The 20,626-nt window shown below is 44.1% G+C and overlaps 1 protein-coding gene across 1 annotated transcript in view; it reads right to left on the minus strand.

Moving 5' to 3' along the window:
- Nucleotides 1-1,084: 1,084 nt before the first annotated feature.
- Nucleotides 1,085-20,626, minus strand: part of LOC124615810 (cyclin-dependent kinases regulatory subunit) — a 37,930-nt gene continuing 18,388 nt past the window's right edge. The window contains exons 2-3 of the mRNA XM_047143950.1: nt 4,541-4,668; nt 1,085-1,989 (exon numbers count right to left, since the gene is read on the minus strand). Coding sequence (XP_046999906.1) covers nt 1,913-1,989; nt 4,541-4,668 — 205 coding nt within the window. The 3' untranslated portion in view covers nt 1,085-1,912. The remainder of the gene's footprint in view (nt 1,990-4,540; nt 4,669-20,626) is intronic.

The following is a 20,626-nucleotide window of genomic DNA, read 5'->3' on the forward strand; positions in this document are numbered from 1 at the left end:
ACTGCACATAAAACAGCATCTGTATGTTGGATTACAAGTGACGTACATCTACAACAATTGCTACCCCCCCCCCTCCCCTACACACACACACACACACACACACACACACACACACACACACACACACACACACACACACACACTTTCAAATTTTAGCACTCTTCCATGGTCTCACTTGCCACTTATAATGACAAAGAAGTGATGACAAGGTTTTGTTTCCAGATTGTAGTTCTTACAAACAATTATCCTCAACCAACACATTATCTTCTCAGCTAAAAGTGATATTACCATCCAGTGAGACAACATTTTGTGTCACATTATGAGCCATTCAGGCATCCTTAATTTATTAGCACTCTGGCACACAGCAGAACAGCAATATCCTTCAGTTTATGGCCTTGACTGACCATATAATCACAGCCACTGTTAGGGCAGATGCACAGAAGAGGAAACTGGTGGACTGCTACAAACTAGTCAAAAGATTGATGACTGGGAAGAAAAAGGGTTCATCTGTCCCAGTGGTCACAGATTTGTGTGCATGTACTTCAAATAAACAGTCAGCTGAGGCCTTTGATAATGCCACTACAACCATTCTTCTGTCGTATTCAATACTATGTCAAAATGAGTTGTGATATTATGATAATGAAAATCCCAGGACGAGAAAACTGAGTGATGCTAACCAATCACCGTTAACTGAATGACAGGAGGCACACACACATCACAATACTGTGAAATGTTTTGCAACTGTATTTGCCAAGTAGCAGTTTCAGCTGAGTCAAAGGTTTCCCTCATGATTGATTGATGGATGGATGAAGATATAAGTTAATATATTTCATTGTGAATACAGTCAGTGTTTAATATGAAAGGAAACAGACTTATCTGCCTGGCGATGCTGCCAGGTAAAGCACAATCAATAGCTTTCATAGTTACAATTGACATGTGAACATAATACATGCAAAAAACTCTGCTTTTACATTTTTCATTATCCCATGAAATGTCAGTTACATCTATTAGTTCTGTTAAGATAATAAAGACTAAATCAGTCAGTCTTTGGTCTCTTTCCCACTTCAGTAACATCATAGTCAAGTTTACCATCAACTTTTTTATTATGACAGCACAAGAAGATACAAAATAATTATCTATGAATATTAAAAACTATGAACAGAAAACAATATTTTTATGGAAGTACAGCATTTCTTGAATAAATAGGTACACTGAAGCAGTTTACTTTCCAGATGAGATTCATTTTATTTACAATAAAAATATACAGACATTTACCACTTCATTATCATCCCCTTATTTTAAAATTATTCAAGAATGCTGTACTTTAAAACACAGCATAACAGATTTTAATATAAAATTTGTTAAGCACATAATTATAATACAACTGAAACTATTTTCATGCAGACAACACATCTGACAGCCCATAGGTGGTGAAGGCATGTAAGAGCCAACAATTTGTTGTTCCACATCTGATCTGGTTTTTACATTCTTTACACACAATTATAAAATCTTCATAGATTAAAGGAACCACAACACTTCCTGCTTCAAAACTGATGGTCATGCAGTTACTATGGTCTTTTTAGACCCATAAAAGAGAGTTGCTTTAAAAGCAGCTAGAACTTTAATTCATTTGAATTAAAAGCATTCCAGTCAAATATGGAGTTCAACAATTACTAATTCCTACTAAATTTCACAAACTTGCGAGTACAGAATTTAAAGAAACATAATAAAAACACAAACTCCACCTCGAAAAGAAATGAAACACACAGTCATAGCCTGCAGGTACTATCCACTGTACAACACCAGTCTCGTCCTTCAAACCTTTATAACGAGGCTCACAGAGCAACAACAGCAGTACCATTTATACAAGAAACAGTTCAACCCGCCAGCTGCATAGAGTTATCTTCTCCCATTACTGGTCACCATTGATTTGAACTCTTTCTTCAGGTGGCGTAGTTATTTTCCGCTTGAATAGTAGTATGTGTGGTTCTGCAACAAGTTGTACATCAAAATTTCTCTCATAAACTAACAAAATCCCTCACAACTAATTGTATGTTAATATCTCGATATCAAATGACTTGTTTTGTAAGCAATGTTGTATGGCTGATATTCTGAAACAGTGGTGACACAGACCCAGGGGAGAGGAAGAGGGAACAGTGAAACAAGATGTATCTGTATAATTTAGGACTACAATGCTTCATGTGTTAACAAAATATAACAGCCATTCTGAATGCAATAAGATAATAATGTGCTGTCATCAATTTCATACATGCATATGTAATGCCATTTCTATTTGACAACAGTAAGTGCAGTAAATACTAATAAATTTTAACTGTGAAGACATCAGTGAGCCTATAAAATTAATAAATGTTTGTACAGAAACCAGAAGATGACATTCTGTTATCAGACCAGAGTCCAGTTCCAAAAAGTTCATGAGCACCTATCAAAAAGAAAATTTCAGCATTTCATCAATGGTCAAAATGAAAATATCCGTTTCATTTTATCAGTTTCAAAACAATATCTATGGCCGAGATAAATGTATGTGGTGTGAAACAATAAGAATTACTTTTTAAATCTGTGAATTACAAAGTAATGCATAGTTGATTTGAAAGCAGTTATGCCATTAAAACACCTTGTATTACCAATTCAGAATCCTTCTTTCTAAAATTTAAAACTATATGGTTCAGTGTTGATTTTCAGAAATTAATGCAAATTCCTGCTTTTGTTACAATTTAATCACATAGCTTTCTTAAGTCTTCTCCTGAAAGTTGTCCACACTTGTGTATCCTCTCCAATTCCTCATTAGTAAAAATGGTCACTGGACATCAGATGCTTCTAGAGTCTTGAAATGATGGCTATGGCTTTCTTTCATATTCTGAAGGAAAAGATCTGGAATATGGAAGTGAGTGGATTCAGTGCTCTTCAAGAAATCTTTATTTTGACTCCACTGCAATCTGCATAATGTTATGAAGGAATGAAATAGCACCCTGGCTCAGCTTTGGCTATTTCTACTAAATATGCAGAAACATTTTAGTCTGTAGTTAATGTCCTACTTTCTCAAGGAATGGTTAAGTTGTCACAGTGCCCATTTGCTATGAAGAATGTACACACTATCCTTGGATTCACACTATTTTATTTTATTTATTTATTTTTTTTTCACTGGCCAAGGCTATTTGGAAAACATCTAGAGGTACAACAGTCACTTCTTACCAGAGTTAAAACTGAGTCACGCACATTTTACCACAATGTATGATGTCAAATATGGGTTCTGACTTTCCAGAATTTAATTAAGTATATATTGGCAGAACTTTAATCTTATGTTTGATTTGTAAACTATGGCATCTCAAAATTTCCTTACTAAGAACTTACACCTCACTCCCTACACTAGGGTGGATGTGGTGTTTGATCATTCTCTGAACCACAAACAAACTCATTAGTAGCAGCAGTTGATGGATTCCTAAATCGACCACCACGAAGATGGTTTTTGTGAAGTTAGAATTAAGTGAGTCAACGACACGACAAGGAGAAGCCTCCACAAATGCTGGACACAATCCCCTTATTAACTGATTCACACACTGACCCTATCTGACATTTTGAAAATTTTTAATCTAGAAATGCTCCTGTGTTAACTCCATGAGTGACACTGAAAATAATATGCAGAGCACTAAAATGGACATTCTCCCACCACAAAATAGCTGCACACACATAGAAATTTTGAATCATACAGATTTTGTATCATTTGAAAGCCATTTAAAGAAACATTGGTATCATCTGAAATCACGTCAGAGGGAAATTTTTCCTATACAAGTTTTTATTGAAAATCAGTGCCCCATTATAGCGAAAACCTACACACTTAAACAGCAAAGTCCTCTAACAATTTCTTTTGAAAAATTCAGATCATGAATGCTTTTAACAATATAGCAAGGTGGAATAGGGAAAAATACTGTATGTGAGGAGGAGGAGGAGGAGGAGGAGGAGGAGGAGGAAAAGAAAGAACAAAATGTGGGGATAGGAGGAGCAGTAACAAGCAATTAGAAAGGAAATGGAAACAAATTTCTTCCTACATCTAAATCGGGTATATCTGCTACCATATGCATGGCCCTTCCTTATATGAATCACTTCCATCCATCTTTTAAATTCACCTTATTTTAGTATACATTCAACCTACCAATAAAGAGTCCTAACTTGACAATGACTAATCTGCTTAATACAATGAACTGCCTCCCTGCCAGTCTTTGTCACTAAGTGATAATGCAATAAGACACTAAATATCTCCACAGGTGTGCATTGGTTTCAATGATCTCACCACCACAAGTTATCTAAACAGCACACACAACCTTTATCTATTACAATCACGGCCCAACTTTAAGGATTCTCGTCGTCCTCACAACAATTTTGGTGCAAACCTATTTGGGGGGGGGGGAATCCCACTTTTAAACTGGTACACAAACACTTTTACTAACACCTGTAGCTGTAGTTTCATTATCAATCTTAAACATTGGTTTCCTTAAAACTAAAGCAAACATAAAAGCACTTATACCTGGTTCATGCGTCATGTAGTGAACCCAACCTTTACTCTGTTGCACACCCAACTTCCGCCATTCTGCTTCAGACAATAGGTGTGTCTTTGGAATCTGCCTTGCTATTTCCTTAGGTAGCACTACATGCCTGAAACATTACAGAAACTCATTAGGAGAAACTGACAAAGAAACAACAATAATGAGCAAGTAAAACTACAAATTCTTTTTTAAATAAGATAAAATACATTTAAATACAATATTATTTAAGCAGATTTGAAGGAATAGTTTTAATTTAATATGTACAGCCAGCCATGTTATTTTAATAATACATAAATATTTGCAGTGTTCTCTTCTGATCTTGCTCCCACGGAAACAGTGATTTGTAAAAACTGACACAGGATGTGTATCTGATAAGTTAACAATTTTACCAACCTATGTAGCTTATTTTCTGTTTCTGTTTATACACTTTACGACAGCATTAAGATAGAAACAGCATCTGTTTACCAGATGAAAACCAGCAAGTCACAAAAGCTGAAAACCAACACTTGCAATAAGTGTTCCCTCAAACAGAATGTGGCGTCGAAGGAGGCCAAGAGGTTTGAGAAACAACATCCTGTCCATAATGAGGTCACTAGATACTGAGGACAAACACAGACAATATTTGTTGAGCAGCTGCAAAGATGCTGTGGCAAAATAACAACAATTAAAATTATTTGCCTTAAATTACCGAGAATCTACAGAAAACAAGATCAAGGAAACGTAAAAGGAATTTTAAAGCCATTCTTCACAGATAAAAAGTGCTGTGTCTCTGACATCCCACTCAGTAAAAAGAATATGCAACTTTTAAAAATTCAGTGAAGAGCTAAATCCCTACACCTAAGCGAATGAGATGCAGGAAACCAAAACTACATATAAAGCTAAAGTGCCTGAACTGGTAGAGAAAGCAAACAGTAACAGAACTAGATTCAGCAAGCCATCAGGCTGTTTGTCAGTAATTATAGATAATCTAACACTTAACCAGTTTCATCATGAATAAGCCCATATCAATTGAGACAGGAAATCTTAATAGCCTCAGATGTTATTGCATTTAGCACATGTTGAAATTCATGACAAAGTAATAAACCTGTATTTTTTGTTTTGCCTAAACATATCACTGGCCTGAAACACACACTGCCAATGTTGTCACCTTTGTTAATAATTTTGAAGCCCCACCTTTGAGAAAATATTAAAATGCTCTGTCTCTGGAATGAGTCAACATCAATATTCTGTTTTCTTTATATTTTACTTGAAAGTTAAAAGACCTTCTGATTAAAACTGTATCTTTGGTCTGAGAACATGCGCTCAAGTTCTTTTGCTGTAGCCATTTAATTTCTTTATTAAAAATCTAATTTTTTTCTTCAAAAATTGTCAGTGGATGGATGAAGCAACGAGAATAAGGGGGCCAAACTATCAGTCCCTTGATCCTATAAGCCATGAAGAGTCCTCAGAGAGGCAGGACGCAGGACAAGCTGATGAACCTGATTGTAACCAAAATCAATAAAACAGAGATAGAAGCAGGCAGAAATGAGAGGGGTAAGAGTGTGAAAGTGGCAAGTTGCTCCGCCCAAAACGCAACTGGAGGTCCTGGAGCATATTATGCGATGGGAGATGCACCTTCTGTGTCCAGCTGGTTTTTACTCACTCTCCATTACCTCAAAGAAACTTAACAGAGATAACTTGATAAAATCTCATGAAAGGATGACCACGGGGTAAGAAGTTAAGGAGAGACTAAGAAAATTAAAAGGTAGGAAGGGTGGAGCCAGGCTAGACCACTGTGCAAGGGCAGCCATGGGCCCCCCTGGGTCAGAGAAGATGAAGATGCATCACTCAAAATCCTCACAGTGCCAAAGTGCCCTACCTCACAGAGAGGAGTAGAAACCACATTCAAGGGTAAAACTTAAAACCGGATCAGTCACTTTCATGTCATCTACTAACACCAAAGGCAGAGTGTGTCAGCAAATTTAAGAAGGCTAAATCAGGGCAGTCCAGTAGGATGTGGGCACCACACTGACAGTGGGGTGGACCCTCACATCATAGGATATGGCCACGTCATCCTCGTGTGGCTAACAGGAATCGAACAGAACGATATATCCACTACAAGAAGCACAGAAGGAAGGTTGTCACATGGTTGTAGTTCCTTTATTGCTAACAGTTAGTCTGAAGAGACCATGGCACGCTAATCCTTATTTCAAGCTTCCAGTGTGACAACCAAAGGTCAGTCAGTTCAGTAACCCCCCCCCCCCCCCCAAACCTCCAATATGGCATCCTCATAGCAAACTTAGCCAACTGGTAAAAATCTCCTAGGATCCCAATGGGGCTTGGGGTACAAAGACAACCAGCTTGGAGTTCAGAAAGGAGATCCTGGACAATCACCAATGGGTATCAATGTTAACAATCAACAGCCTGGATGATGATGATTATTATTATTATAATAATTATTATTTGGGGTGAGGGAGCACTCAACACTATGGTCATCAGTGCCCTGAAGAAAAGTCAACATGAAGACTCATGGGTGGGGACAAAGGCTGTCCCCATATGCGGAGCAGTTGAGAACGTACTGAAGTCTGCCGCCTTTCCCACCAGTGTAAGGATGAGGCCCAACAATTCAAAAAAATTTCACCACTCTGTTAACACTGGTATTGGTATCTGCGAGAATGGTGGGTAGATCTCCAGCGAGTTCAAGGGCTGCCCTAATATCAGTATACAGGACACACGTAGCCACAATATGCTGAACTGAAGGCAGTATGCCACAAACTTCACAGAATGGTAGATCCGCTCACCAGAGGAGGAAGCCATGCATGACAGGGCCATGCCCGATGCACAGTCTGGTAAGCAAAACCTCCTTCCAGTGGCGAGGCTGACACGAAGCCCACCAAGCCTTTGTGGTAGATTTGAGCGACCGCAGTTTGTTATCTGACACCTGCAACCATTCAGTCTCCCACTGATGCATAATGCATCTGTCAGAAAATGAGATAATGGTGTGCAACGGGATGGAACATTGATGGACAACAACATCCCAACATGCTTCCTTGGCACCTTTGTCAGCCATGTCGTTACCCTGTATCCCAATGTGGCCAGGTACCCAACAAAAGGTCACCTCCTTGCCACGGCATTGGAGCCGCAGTAAGGAGTTGTGGATGAGCTGAATCAGAAGGTCTACCATATACATTTGTTGAAGTGCTTGCAGTGCACTAAGAGTCGAAACAGACAAGAAACTCATATGGTGATGTCTGTGAACCCTCTCAGGTGCCACCAGAATGCTATGTAACTCCGCATCATGATTGGAAATTGTTCTGGAAGACGCACTGTAAAAACCCTATCAGGGTAAACCACAGACCAACCGAGAGCATTCTCCTGCTGGGATCCATCTGTATTAATAACACTAAAACTATGGTACATACTTAAAACAGACAAAAACAAAGTTGTTGGCAAAGGATGTTGTAACTCCAAGTGGTGTCATATGCTTTTTCAAGGTCAAAAAACACACAAACTACATGTTTTTGGTGTAAGGAGGACTCCAGTATCGCCGTCTCCAGAAGAATTAAGTTGTCAACAGTGGAACGATACCACCTGAAACCGCACTGGGAGCGGCTCGGATGAGCTCGGGACTCTAGCAGCCACACGAGGCAGTGGTTGACCATGCGTTCAAGAGTCTTACCCATAGAACTGAGAAGGGCAACACTCAGTTAACTGTTAGGGGCACTATGGTCCTTGCCTGGTTTCCAGAACGGAATTAATATTGCTTCCTTCCAAGTCGTGGGGTACTGTCCATCAAATCAGATCTGATTGAAACAAGATAGGAGCTGACCTTCCGCTTCAGGGCACAGATGATGCAAGCATGGTATAGCGGATCTCACCAGGTCCTGGAGCAGTCACTCTGGCTGCAGATAAAGCTGATTCCAGTTCCCACATGGAGACTGGAAGGTTGTTGACTTCGTCATTACGCAAGAAGAAATTGAGCTTCCTCATCTCTGCAGTCCAACTGAATACCTGAACAGCAGGAGCTTGTCTGGATAACAGAGTAACAGTAACTAAGTGTTTAGCTAAAACATGAGCCATGTCTTTTGGCGTGTCCACCAAGTCTGCCTGAAATCAGTCTTATTGATTACTGTGTGCACAGTGGAAGTGGACCGATTAATGAAATCGTGAATTCCCTCAAGGAACCCTCTTCTGTTCTTTGATCACTCACCTTGCATGTGCTCTCGCGGACCTGAAGACATGAAAATTGGCTGCAGTTGGACAATGAAGTTCCACAGAGCTGTCTGTCTGGCCCTGATTGCCAATCGATAGTAGTCATTCCACCCCCCATGGTATCGGCTGTCGGGTGAGGTGGTTGCTAGACATGGGGATGGACTCGCGGCAGCCCTTTGGATCTCGTGAGTGATATGGGCCACCACCTCCTGTGCACAATCCGTTCATTCAAAAATAGTCTGTCAAGTGTACTGTAACCAATTTGCCCTTTGTACCAGCCACTTGTGTGATCTCCTGCTGGCCACCGTCCTAGGTGGCAGACGAATTCACACTGGGAAGTGGTCACTACAATGTAAATCTGGAGCCACTTCTCACTGAGCTGAGTCTGCTATAGCTGGGGAACAAAAATAAAGATCAATAGCTGAAGAAGACCCTGTAACTGTGGAAAACTGAGTCACCTGACCCACGTTCAGAAGGCAGATATTCTCAGAATGGACGAGTCGCTCGATCATCCGACCCTTCGAGCAAGTTGTAGTCGAGCCCCACAGCACATTGTGGGCATTGAAGTCCCCCCCACAAGGAGGAATGGGCGTGGGAGTGCCTGGAAGAGGTCTGCCAGTGCGTCTGCATCCAAAGCGCAATCTTGGGGCAGGTACAAAAAACACACTGATAGTAAAAGGTGCGAGAACTTGCACAGCAATTGCTTGCATGGTCGTGGTAAGAGAGACACGAGAGGAGTGGCATCAGTCATCAAGGGAAAATAGTCACACCAAATTTAACCCTGTCTCCAGTAGTATCGTCCTTCCTGTATATGTGATAGGGACGTAATGCAGGTGTGTGTGTGTGTGACTAAGATGCGTCTCTTGTAAGCACTGCAGAACGGTTTATCCTGGACCAGCAGCTGCAGTTCTTCCAAATGTGAGCAATATCCATTCGAATTCCACTGCAACGCCGAAGTCTCTATGGAAGACACTGGTTAGCGATGGTGGGTCTTTTCTTTCTCCCTCAGAGGTGGTAATTTACCAGAGAGGTCAGGGGGGACATTAGCCGGTTCCGTGTTCTCTGGTTCCTCCGACTGGAGGCCCATATCCTCAAAAGCATAGTCGCCATCAGATAGTGAGAGAGCTCATCGATCCGAAGGTTTTTTGAAGGAAGTTTTTCTTTACTGACAGTAGGAGGAGGCTGCCTGGGTTGCGGGATGGCTTAGTTGGCTTCTGATGTTGGGGAGTCTTATGTGGCTTAGGTGGTAAGCCTACTGCCAACGGCTTCTGAACGACACCAGTAGCAATTGGACATCAACAAGTGCATGTGCTCATACTGGAATCTGCGGTCCGAGTTCGTGTGGAGTCATCACACTTAGCTATTGGTGTCTTAAGGGCTGATGCAAATGAAGTAGCAAAAACCGGTGGTTGCATGGCTTTCTAAGCCTTTTTAGCTTCACCATAGGGTATGCGACTCTCTACATTCAACTCTTGAATTTTCTTTTCCTCGTTGTAAACCCCACACTTTCTGCTCCACATTGAGTGATCCCCAGATCAGTTTACACATTTCAGAGGAAGTGTACAAGAAGTCCCTGACTAGTGAGCGGAGCCTCCACAATTTTCACATGTAGCCTTCCTGTTACATCTCATAGTGGTATGACCAAATGTTTGACATTTTATAGCATCACATGGGGTTAGGGACAAACGGGCGAACCTTAAGGCGGATATAGCCAGCAATGTTCCGGTGATTCGGGAGTACTAAATGTTAGAATAAACGTTGCGGATTTTTCCAATTTGCCATTGACTCTCCACATATAATTCTGCACCTCCGTGACGCCCACATTCTTCCACTCTTCATGTAACTCTGCAGGGTCCACCTCCATTATATCAGAGCAGGTAACAATGCCTTACTATAGTTAATGGTGTTGAGCATTTCATCCTCGACTGGGTAGTCACCTAAGACCTTATGCCCCAGAAGCTTAGATATTTGATTGGAATTAGCAGTTTCAACTAAAAGTGTTCCATTATGAAGTCTTTTGACAATTTTCAGACACCCAGAAATACCTTCCAATGCCTTGTGAACATAGAAATCGGATATCTTCTCAAAGCTTCCCCCATTTCACTTTATTACAATGGAAGTGTTATTGCATACTAATGCCCTGTTACTATTACTCTGAGGCTTCTTTTCAGGAGGACTGACCAACCGAGCTTTCTTTGAGGTGTGGGTGTAGGTGCTGCCTGATGGTACACCCGTCCCGTCAGTAGTTTCACGAGACAGTTCCATAAGGATCCCAAGAGATGCTAGGGAAACAACTGTTGACCCAGGCAGAGCCCTGCATGCCTGAGTAAGCCTAATACAAATGGAGGGGGAGGGGGGCAGCAGGTGCCCCAGTTTCTTTTTTGTTTTGTTTTAGGGCGCACAACTTCAACGGTCATTAGCGCCCAGACTACGTTAGGAATGCACCGTGAGGCACAAGTTTAAAACGGCAACTAAAAGGGAAAACACAATAAAAGACAGACTGACAGGCATAGGATTAGAAAAACAGCATAATCAAATGTCCTTAGAAAGGTTTGTCAAGTTGATAAAACAAAGAACTACATGGCAGGCCAAGATCAAGACTCAGTGTGTTAATATCCGAACAGGACGTTAAAATGTGGCGGATCGTCAGCAATTGCCCACATGGGCAGAACAGCGCTGGCGCCAGCGCAGCCGTCAGCAGATGGCGATGGCTGAACCAGCAGTGTCCAATTCGTAACCGGGCCAAAACGACCTCCTCCCACCGAGAAAGGCGTGAGGAGAACGGCCAAGCCGTGGGAAGAGGTTTCAAGGCCCGAAGCTTGTTGTCCATAAGTGCAGCCCAATCGGCATGCCACAGCGATAAATTGCGCTGACAAAGGACCCTGCTACAATCTGATGAAAGGACACAACAAGAAGCTGTCCGAGGCTGGAGGACCGGAGCCTTGGCCGCGGCATCTGCAGCTTCGTTCCCAGGGATACCGACATGGCCAGGAACCCACATAAAGCTAACCGGAGAACCGTCGTCCACCAGCTGCTGAAGAGAGCGTTGGATCAAGGCTCTGGAGTGCGCTCAGGGAATCTGAGCAGATGACATAAGCAGAATGTCGGTGGCGGCAGATGTAAAGAACAGCCTGGTAGAGGGCAAAGAGCTCAGCTGTGAAGACCGAACAATGGCCATGGAGCCGGTATTTGAAACTTTGTGCCCCGACAATAAAAGAACACCCGACCCCGTAATTGGTCTTAGAGCCATCTGTATAAATGAAGGTCATATTAATGAACTTCGAACGAAGTTCGACAAAACGGGAAAGGTATACTGAACCGGGGGTAACCTCCGTTGGGAGCGAGCTGAGGTCAAGGAGAACACGAACCTGAGCCTGGAGCCAAGGTGGCGCGTGGCTCTCGCCCACTCGAAAGGTTGCAGGGAGTGAAAAATCAAGGTGTTGAAGGAGGCGACGAAAAAGAACTCCAGGGGCTAGCAGGGCACAGACATACAACCCATATTGATGGTCGAGAGAGTCGTCAAAAAAGGAACAATAAGACGGGTGGTCGGGCATTGACAGTAGCCGACAGGCATACCGACAAAGCAGTATATCGCGCCGGTAGGTGAGTGGCAATTCACCAGCTTCAGCATGAAGACTCTTGACGGGACTAGTATAAAACGCTCCGATCGCAAGACGTAAACCCCGATGTTGTATGGAATTGAGGCGGCGTAAGATGAATGGCCGTGCAGAGGAGTAGACGAAGCTCCCATAATCCAGCTTGGAGCGGACGATCGACCGATATAGGCGAAGTAGGACGGTTCGATCCGCTCCCCATGACATTACACTGAGAACACAGAGGACATATAGAGAACAGGTACAACAGGCAGCCAAATATGACACATGCGGAGACCAGCTAAGTTTCCTGTCAAATGTAAGACCTAAAAATTTTGTTGTCTCCACGAATGGGAGAGCAACGGGACTGAGATGAAAGGACGGTGGGAGAAACTCTTTGTAGCGCCAGAAGTTAATACAGACCGTCTTCTTGGCAGAAAAACGGAAGCCATTGGCGACACTCCAGGAGTAAAGACGGTCAAGAGAACACTGAAGACAGCGCTCCAGGAAACACGTAGGCTGCGCGCTGCAATAGATGGTAAAATCGTCCACGAAAAGGGAGCCTGATACATCAGCTGGGAGGCAATCCATTATTGGATTGATCGCTATGGCGAAGAGAGTGACGCTCAAAACTGAGCCCTGTGGCACCACATTCTCCTGGCGAAAGGTGTCGGACAGGACAGAACCCACACGTACCCTGAACTGTCGATCCATTAAAAAGGAACAAATAAAAAGAGGGAGGCGACCGCGAAGGCCCCATGTATGCATGGTGCGGAGAATGCCCGCCCTCCAACAGGTGTCGTAAGCCTTTTCCAAATCAAAGAACACAGCCGCGGTCGGGCGCTTCCGCAAGAAGTTATTCGTAATGAAGGTCGACAAGGTAACCAGATGGTCAACAGCAGAGCGGCGCCTACGAAATCCACATTGTACATTGGTAAGTAGGCGTCGAGATTCGAGCAGCCAAACCAAACGAGAGTTAACCATTCGCTACATCACCTTACAGACACAGCTGGTAAGTGAGATGGGTCGATAACTGGAAGGCAAGTGCTTGTCCTTCCCCGGCTCAGGAATCGGTACAACAATAGACTCGCACCAGCATGCGGGAACATGTCCCTCAATCCAGATGCGATTGTAAGTACGAAGAAGGAAACCTTTACCCGCAGGAGAAAGGTTCTTCAGCATCTGAATATGAATAGAATCAGGCCCTGGAGCGGAGGACCGTGACCGGGCAAGTGAGTTTTCGAGTTCCCGCATGGTGAATGGGGCATTATAACTTTCACGAATCGAGGAGCGGAAGTTAGGTGGCCTAGCCTCCTCTGCCTGTTTTCGGGGGAGGAAGGCAGGGTGGTAATGAGCGGAGCTCGAAACCTCTGCGAAAAAGCGGCCGAAGGCATTGGAGACATCCGCAGGGGCCACAAAGATGTCATTCGCGACCTTCAAGCCAGAAACTGGTGAGTGGACCTTAGTGCCAGATAGCCGGCGCAGGCTACCCCAGACAACAGAAGGAGTAAAACTGTTGAAGGTGCTTGTGAAAGCAGCCCAGCTGGCTTTCTTGCTTTCTTTAATAATACGACGACACTGTGCACATAATCGTTTATAATTGATACAATTCGCCACTATAGGGTGGCGTTTAAAGGTGCGTAAAGCATGTCGACGAGCACGTAAAGCGTCTCTACATGCCACGGTCCACCAGGGGACTGGTATGCGACGTGGAGAAGAAGTAGAGTGAGGGATGGAATATTCAGCAGCAGTGAGAATGACTTCCGTGAGGTGTGCGACCTGACTATCGCAGCTTGTGAAGGTTTGACCCTGAAAGGTCGCCCTGGAAGAAAAGAGCCCCCAGTCTGCTTTGGAGATGTTCCAACTAGAGGAGCACGGAGAGGGGGTATGCTGCAGGAGATGGATAACACACGGGGAGTCGTCGCTCGAATATGTATCAGAAAGTGCATACCACTCAAACCAGCGTGCAAGTTGGGTAGTACATATAGAGAGGTCTAAATGGGAATAGGTATGAGATGTGTCCGAAAGAAAAGTGGGGGCGCCAGTATTGAGGCAGACAAGATTGAGCTGGTTGAAAAGGTCTGCTAACAGGGAGCCCCTCGGGCAGGATGCTGGAGAGCCCCAAAGGGGATGGTCAGCATTGAAGTCTCCAGTTAATAAAAATGGTGCAGGCAGCTGAGCAATAATTTGCATCATGTCTGCCCTGGTAACAGCAGACGACGATGGAGTGTAAACGGTACAAATGTAAAATGTAAAAGTGGGGAGAGTAATTCGGATGGCAACTGCCTGCAGGCCGGTGTACAATGTGACGGGATTGTAGTAAATATCATCCCGGACCAGCAACATAACCCCTCCATGAGCCGGAATACCTACCACAGGGGTAGGTCAAAACGCACAGAGGTGTAGTGTGCCAAGGCAATTTGATCGCATGGGCATAGCTTTGTTTCCTGGAGGGCTACGACGAGCGGATGGTGCAAGCGGAGCAGCAACTTCAAGTCCTCTCGGTTGGAGCGAATGCAGCGAATATTCCAGTAAAAAGTGCCATCTTAAGAAGAAAAGGAAGATGAAAGAAGGGGTCACCTCGAAGGCCGCTGAGGGCCCGGCTTCGAGCGAGCACTGCCGCCGCTATCAGTAGATGGGGCGGCAACCGCTGGGTGGTGCAGGAGAAGAAATGCGCCGTGGCGGAGAAGAACTGTGCTTCCTATGAGCCTTCTTGGAAGGTCGTTTGGTGGAAGTACTGGTCGATGGCTGGGAGTTCGAGGTACGTAGGAAGTCTGCACGGGACGGTTCCTTCTTGAAGGCCCGTGCATTTGACTTCTGGGTCTTCGTCTTGGCAGAAGCTGATGAAGGGGCTTGTGTCTGTGTGGTGACGGGAGGAAGAGGAGACGTCGACCGCGCGATCTTAGCACTGGCCGAACGGACGACCGTGGTGCTGAAGGTCAGATCGCACGTCTGGGTTGCCACCTCCCTGGTAGTCCGAGGACAGGCGAGGACAGTACTGTATTTCCCCGCTGGGAGCAGCATGGGCTTCCTACTACCAAATAGCTTGCGAGCTGCCGAGCTGGACACTCTCTCTTTGACCCGAATTTCTTGGATACAGCGTTCTTCCTTATAGATGGGACAGTCGCGGGAGGACGCTGCATGGTCACCCTGACAGTTCACACATCGAGGAGACGGAGGTGGACAGTCACCCTCATGGGCATCCCTGCCACAAGTGACACATTTAGCCGCATTGGAACAAGACTGGTGAGTGTGATTAAAACGCTGACACTGGTAGCAGCGCGTAGGTGTCGGGGCATAGGGGCGAACAGGAATAACCTCGTAGCCCGCTTTGATGCGCGATGGCAGTTTAACACTATCAAAGGTCAAGAAAAGTGTCCGGGTCGGTACAAGGTCATTGTTGACCTTTTTCATGACCCTATGGACAGCCGTCACGCCCTGCTCAGCGAGGAAAGACTGAATCTCCTCGTCAGTCAATCCGTCGAATGATCTAGTATAAACCACACCACGAGACGAATTCAAAGTTCGGTGAGCCTCCACCCGGACAGTGAACGTGTACAGGAGAGTGGCTCGAAGCAGTTTTTGTGCCTGAAAGGCGCTCTGAGTTTCTAGTAACAAGGTACCATTACGCAACCTGGTACAAGACCTAACAGTTCCGGCTATGGCACCTACGCCCTTCTGGATAACGAAAGGGTTGACAGAGGAAAAATCCTTTCCGTCCTCAGATTGAGAAACGACGAGGAACTGTGGGGTAGGCGGTAGTACTTTTGTCACTGGTGGCTGGTCAAGTTTCCGTTTGTGGGCAGAAGTCGAGAGAGAAGACGAGAAATCCATTGCAGAGGAATCCCCCACGATTGCCAGCGTCTCCGATGGCGCGCTCCTTCCTTGTGGGGACCCTCTCGGAGGGCACTCCCGCCTTAGGTGAATGTTTACATCTCAGGTCACACCTCCCGAGAAACAGGCGGAGGGACCAACCGGCATGGTCAGAAGGTATCAGCTCAGGCAATCACCCCTCCCTGGGCCTGGCCTTTACCAGGGGGTACGTGCGTGCCTGACTTGTCTACCCAGGGCGGAGAATTACGCGTTACCCCATCACCAGCTACGCGTGCGAACGCGTGGGTCGGCCTTCAGGTGCGCACAGGGAGGAAGGAAGAAGAGGAAAAAGAAGAGGGAGAGGACAGACTGTCTCAAACGCCGAGGCGGAGACCAGAGAAGGCAAGGAGAAGAAGGCAAGGAGAAGAAGGCAAGGAGAAGAAGGCAAGGAGAAGAAGGCAAGGAGAAGAAGGCAAGGAGAAGAGTAAGGAAGACAGTGAGATGGAGAAGAACAAAGAATAGAACCAACCAAAGGAAGGAAGAAACGAGAAGTGAAAAACCAAAATGACCACAAATACAGGTCACGGAACCATCCGTCTCCGGACGCAGGCGCTAACTACCCCCTTGAGGGGGAGGGACTCCTTTTAGTCGGCTCTTACAACAGGCAGGAATACCTCGGGCCTATTCTAACCCCCGGACCCGCAGGGGGGGCCCCAGAGGTTGCAGGCAGTGAAGCCAAGACAGTTTGTGTAAAACCAAGCTGGATCTCATAGCACATAAACAGAATTAACTCAAGATAAACAACTCACAGCAAACAAATCTTAAGAGAATGGCGCGATAATCGCTCAAGTGCAGTCAGTCAGTACTTGCATAGGCTGCCACAAAATTGGTCTTTCAGACAACCTGCAAGTCAGCTAATTGGTTTGTGTAGGGGCTTTACACATTACTTTGTAACAACGAATTGGTTCCGATGAGTGTGGCGTCAGAACTATTTACATTTCTAACAGGCCATGGGAAAAATATTGCAATTTGTAGTATGGTAAACATCACTGTCAAAGTAAATCTCCTTTTACGTAAAAAGGGATATTATGTGGAAGAATCAATGCCTAATTTCTTAAAGCACTGACAGTTTGAAGCTCATTCGAAACAAGCAACTTTGAGGACCAGCTGCTTAGAAAACTTTCGGATCTGGGAGATCAGCCATTTATGCCACTAAAAATTTATTGGCACATTTGTGATTGGTGTAACTTAAAGAGTAACAAATGCTATGAAAGGTCAACCTTCAAAGTTCGTTTTTCATGTTTATTTTAGTAGTTTTTTAGTTACACATAGAGTTCCATAGGACCAAATCGCCAAGGTCATGGAATGTGTCAGTACATGAAATTACAACATGAAAGTAATAACAAATAAAAATAAAATGTTTGTGGGAAAAAAAAAGAAGCCAAGCACTCCTAAGTTTAAGTAAATGCAATCCACAATGTAACATAAGAATCGCCTTAATTTTCCAAGGAACCCCTCAACAGAATAGAAGGTGTGACCCATGTGAAACTCTTCAGTTTCGATTTGAAAGAAAGTGGTTTACTGTTTATTCTTGTGGTAGATGACAAAATGCATGCAGCAGTATAATGCATATCTTTCTGCACAAGAGTTAGGGAAGTCTGATCCAAATGCAGGTTGGAGTTCTGCCGAGTATTAACTGAGTGAAAGTTGCTTTTTCTTAGGAATAATCTGATATTGTTAACAAGAAACGACAGTACAGGCCAATGTCACAATACCCAGACTAGTGAACAGGGGTCGACATAAGCAAATGAATATAAGCAAAGTAGACTAATTTTCGTGTCGAATGATCGCTTACTTCAGATACCATTCAAATGGTAAAAATGGCAGGATTAAGTCTTTGAACAAGATCCTGAGCGTGGGCTTTCCACGACAGTTTACTATCTATCTGAACACCTAGAAATTTGAACAGTTCAGTTTCACCAATCATATGCCCATTCCGTGAAATTAAAATGTCGGGTTTTGTTGAACAGTGTGTTAGGAACTGTAAAAACTGAGTCTTACTGTGATTTAGTGTTATTTTATTTTCTACAAGCCATGAACTTATGTCATGAACTGCACTATTTGGAACCCAGCCAATGTTGCACACAACATCCTTTACTACCAAGCTTGTGTCATCAGCAAACACAAATATTTTAGAGTTACCTGTAATACTAGAGGACATATCATTTTTATAAATAAGGAACAGGAGTGGCCCCAACACTGATCGCTGGGGCAACTCCCATTTGATCATGCCCCACACCACAACCATTCTCAACACTGTGAATAATGACCTTTTGTTGCCTGTTGTTAAAGTAAGAGGTGAACCAATTGCATCAACACAATATACCTTGACCTTGTCTTCAAAGGTGAAGATGAAGGCCCCAGTATCATCCCTATTGTACAGGGTGAGGCAAATAAAAGTGGCCAAGACAACAGAGTTCAAGGGCACAAAGAAACAGAACAGAGGATAGGAAATATAGTACTAAGCTGACTATATCAAGTGTTGAACATGGCTCCATTCATCTCTTGGCACTTTTGGGCCTTGGTAAGCAAGTTTCTGAAGGTGGATTGAGACGTGACGGCTGGAATTGCTGCAATCTCATCTGAAATGTTCTACTGCAGTTATTTAAGAATATGAGGGCAGTTTTAATACACCCTAGACCTGAGGTCGCCCCACACCAAATAATCGCACACTGACAGATCAGGAGACCTGGACAGCTAGCTAGGGCTGCAAGCAGACTGACCTCTAATAACTGTCACGCATGAAGACTGCGTAAATGTGTTCCAGGTTCGGCCAGCTGTACGGGTAGTTGCTCCATCCTGTTGGAAGTAACTGAAGGTCTTTACCTCCTCAGTTAAAACTGCCACAAATTCACAAATTCCACTACACGCAACAAGTGGCTACACGAGTAGCAGGGGTTGTGTTGCGTGGACTGGGCAGTTTTTTTAGGTTAGATGGCATCGGGCAAGTACAGAAAGGGCAACAGCCTCAAAGGGTGCGGGGCAAAGTCAGGACATGTGGGGACCAAGCAGCAATCTGTATTGTAATTGTAAACTGTCGAGAGCATCGAGTGACATTATACTGAGTGCACTATCCGAAAATTACCTCGTGGAGATAACATCTTGGACCTACTGATAACAAACAGACCCGAACTCTTCGACTCTGTATGTACAGAACAGGGAATCAGTGATCATAAGGCCGTTGCAGCATCCCTGAATATGGAAGTTAGTAGGAATATAAAAAAAGGGAGGACGGTTTATCTGTTTAGCAAGAGTAATAGACGACAGATTTCAGACTACCTAACAGATCAAAATGAAAACTTCTGTTCCGACACTGACAATGTTGAGTGTTTATGAAAAGAGTTCAAGGCAATCGTAAAATGCGTTTTAGACAAGTACGTGCCGAGTAAAACTGTGAAGGATGGGAAAAACCCACCGTGGTTCAACAACAAAGTTAGGAAACTACTGCGAAAGCAAAGAGAGCTTCACTCCAAATTTAAACGCAGCCAAAACCTCTCAAACAGAAGCTAAACGATGTCAAAGTTAGCGTAAGGAGGGCTAAGTGTGAAGCGTTAAGTGAATTCTAAAGTAAAATTCTATGTACCAACTTGACAGAAAATCCTAGGAAGTTCTGGTCTTGCGTTAAATCAGTAAGTGGCTCGAAACAGCATATCCAGACACTCCGGGATGATGATGGCATTGAAACAGAGGATGACACGCGTAATGCTGAAATACTAAACACCTTTTTCCAAAGTTGTTTCACAGAGGAAGACCGCACTGCAGTTCCTTCTCTAAATCCTCGCACAAACGAGAAAATGGCTGACATCGAAATAAGTGTCCAAGGAATAGAAAAGCAACTGGAATCACTCAACAGAGGAAAGTCCGCTGGACCTGACGGGATACCAATTCGATTCTACACAGAGTACGCAAAAGAACTTGCCCCCCTTCTAACAGCCGTGTACCGCAAGTCTCTAGAGGAACGGAAGGTTGCAAATGATTGGAAAAGAGCACAGGTAGTCCCAGTCTTCAAGAAGGGTCGTCTAGCAGATGCGCAAAACTATAGACATATCTCTGACGTCGATCTGTTGTAGAATTTTAGAACACGTTTTTTGCTCGCGTATTATGTCGTTTTTGGAAACCCAGAATCTACTCTGTAGGAATCAACATGGATTCCAGAAACAGCGATCGTGTGAGACCCAACTTGCTTTATTTGTTCTTGAGACCCAGAAAATATTAGATACAGGCTCCCAGGTAGATGCTATTTCCTTGACTTCCGGAAGGCGTTCGATACAGTTCCGCACTGTCGCCTGATAAAGTAAGAGCCTACGGAATATCAAACCAGATGTGTGGCTGGATTGAAGAGTTTTTAGCAAACAGAACACGGCATGTTGTTATCAATGGAGAGACGTCTACAGAAGTAACCTCTGGTGT

The sequence above is a fragment of the Schistocerca americana genome, chromosome 5, assembly GCF_021461395.2.
Source record: "Schistocerca americana isolate TAMUIC-IGC-003095 chromosome 5, iqSchAmer2.1, whole genome shotgun sequence".
In the NCBI taxonomy this organism is placed as follows: domain Eukaryota; kingdom Metazoa; phylum Arthropoda; class Insecta; order Orthoptera; family Acrididae; genus Schistocerca; species Schistocerca americana.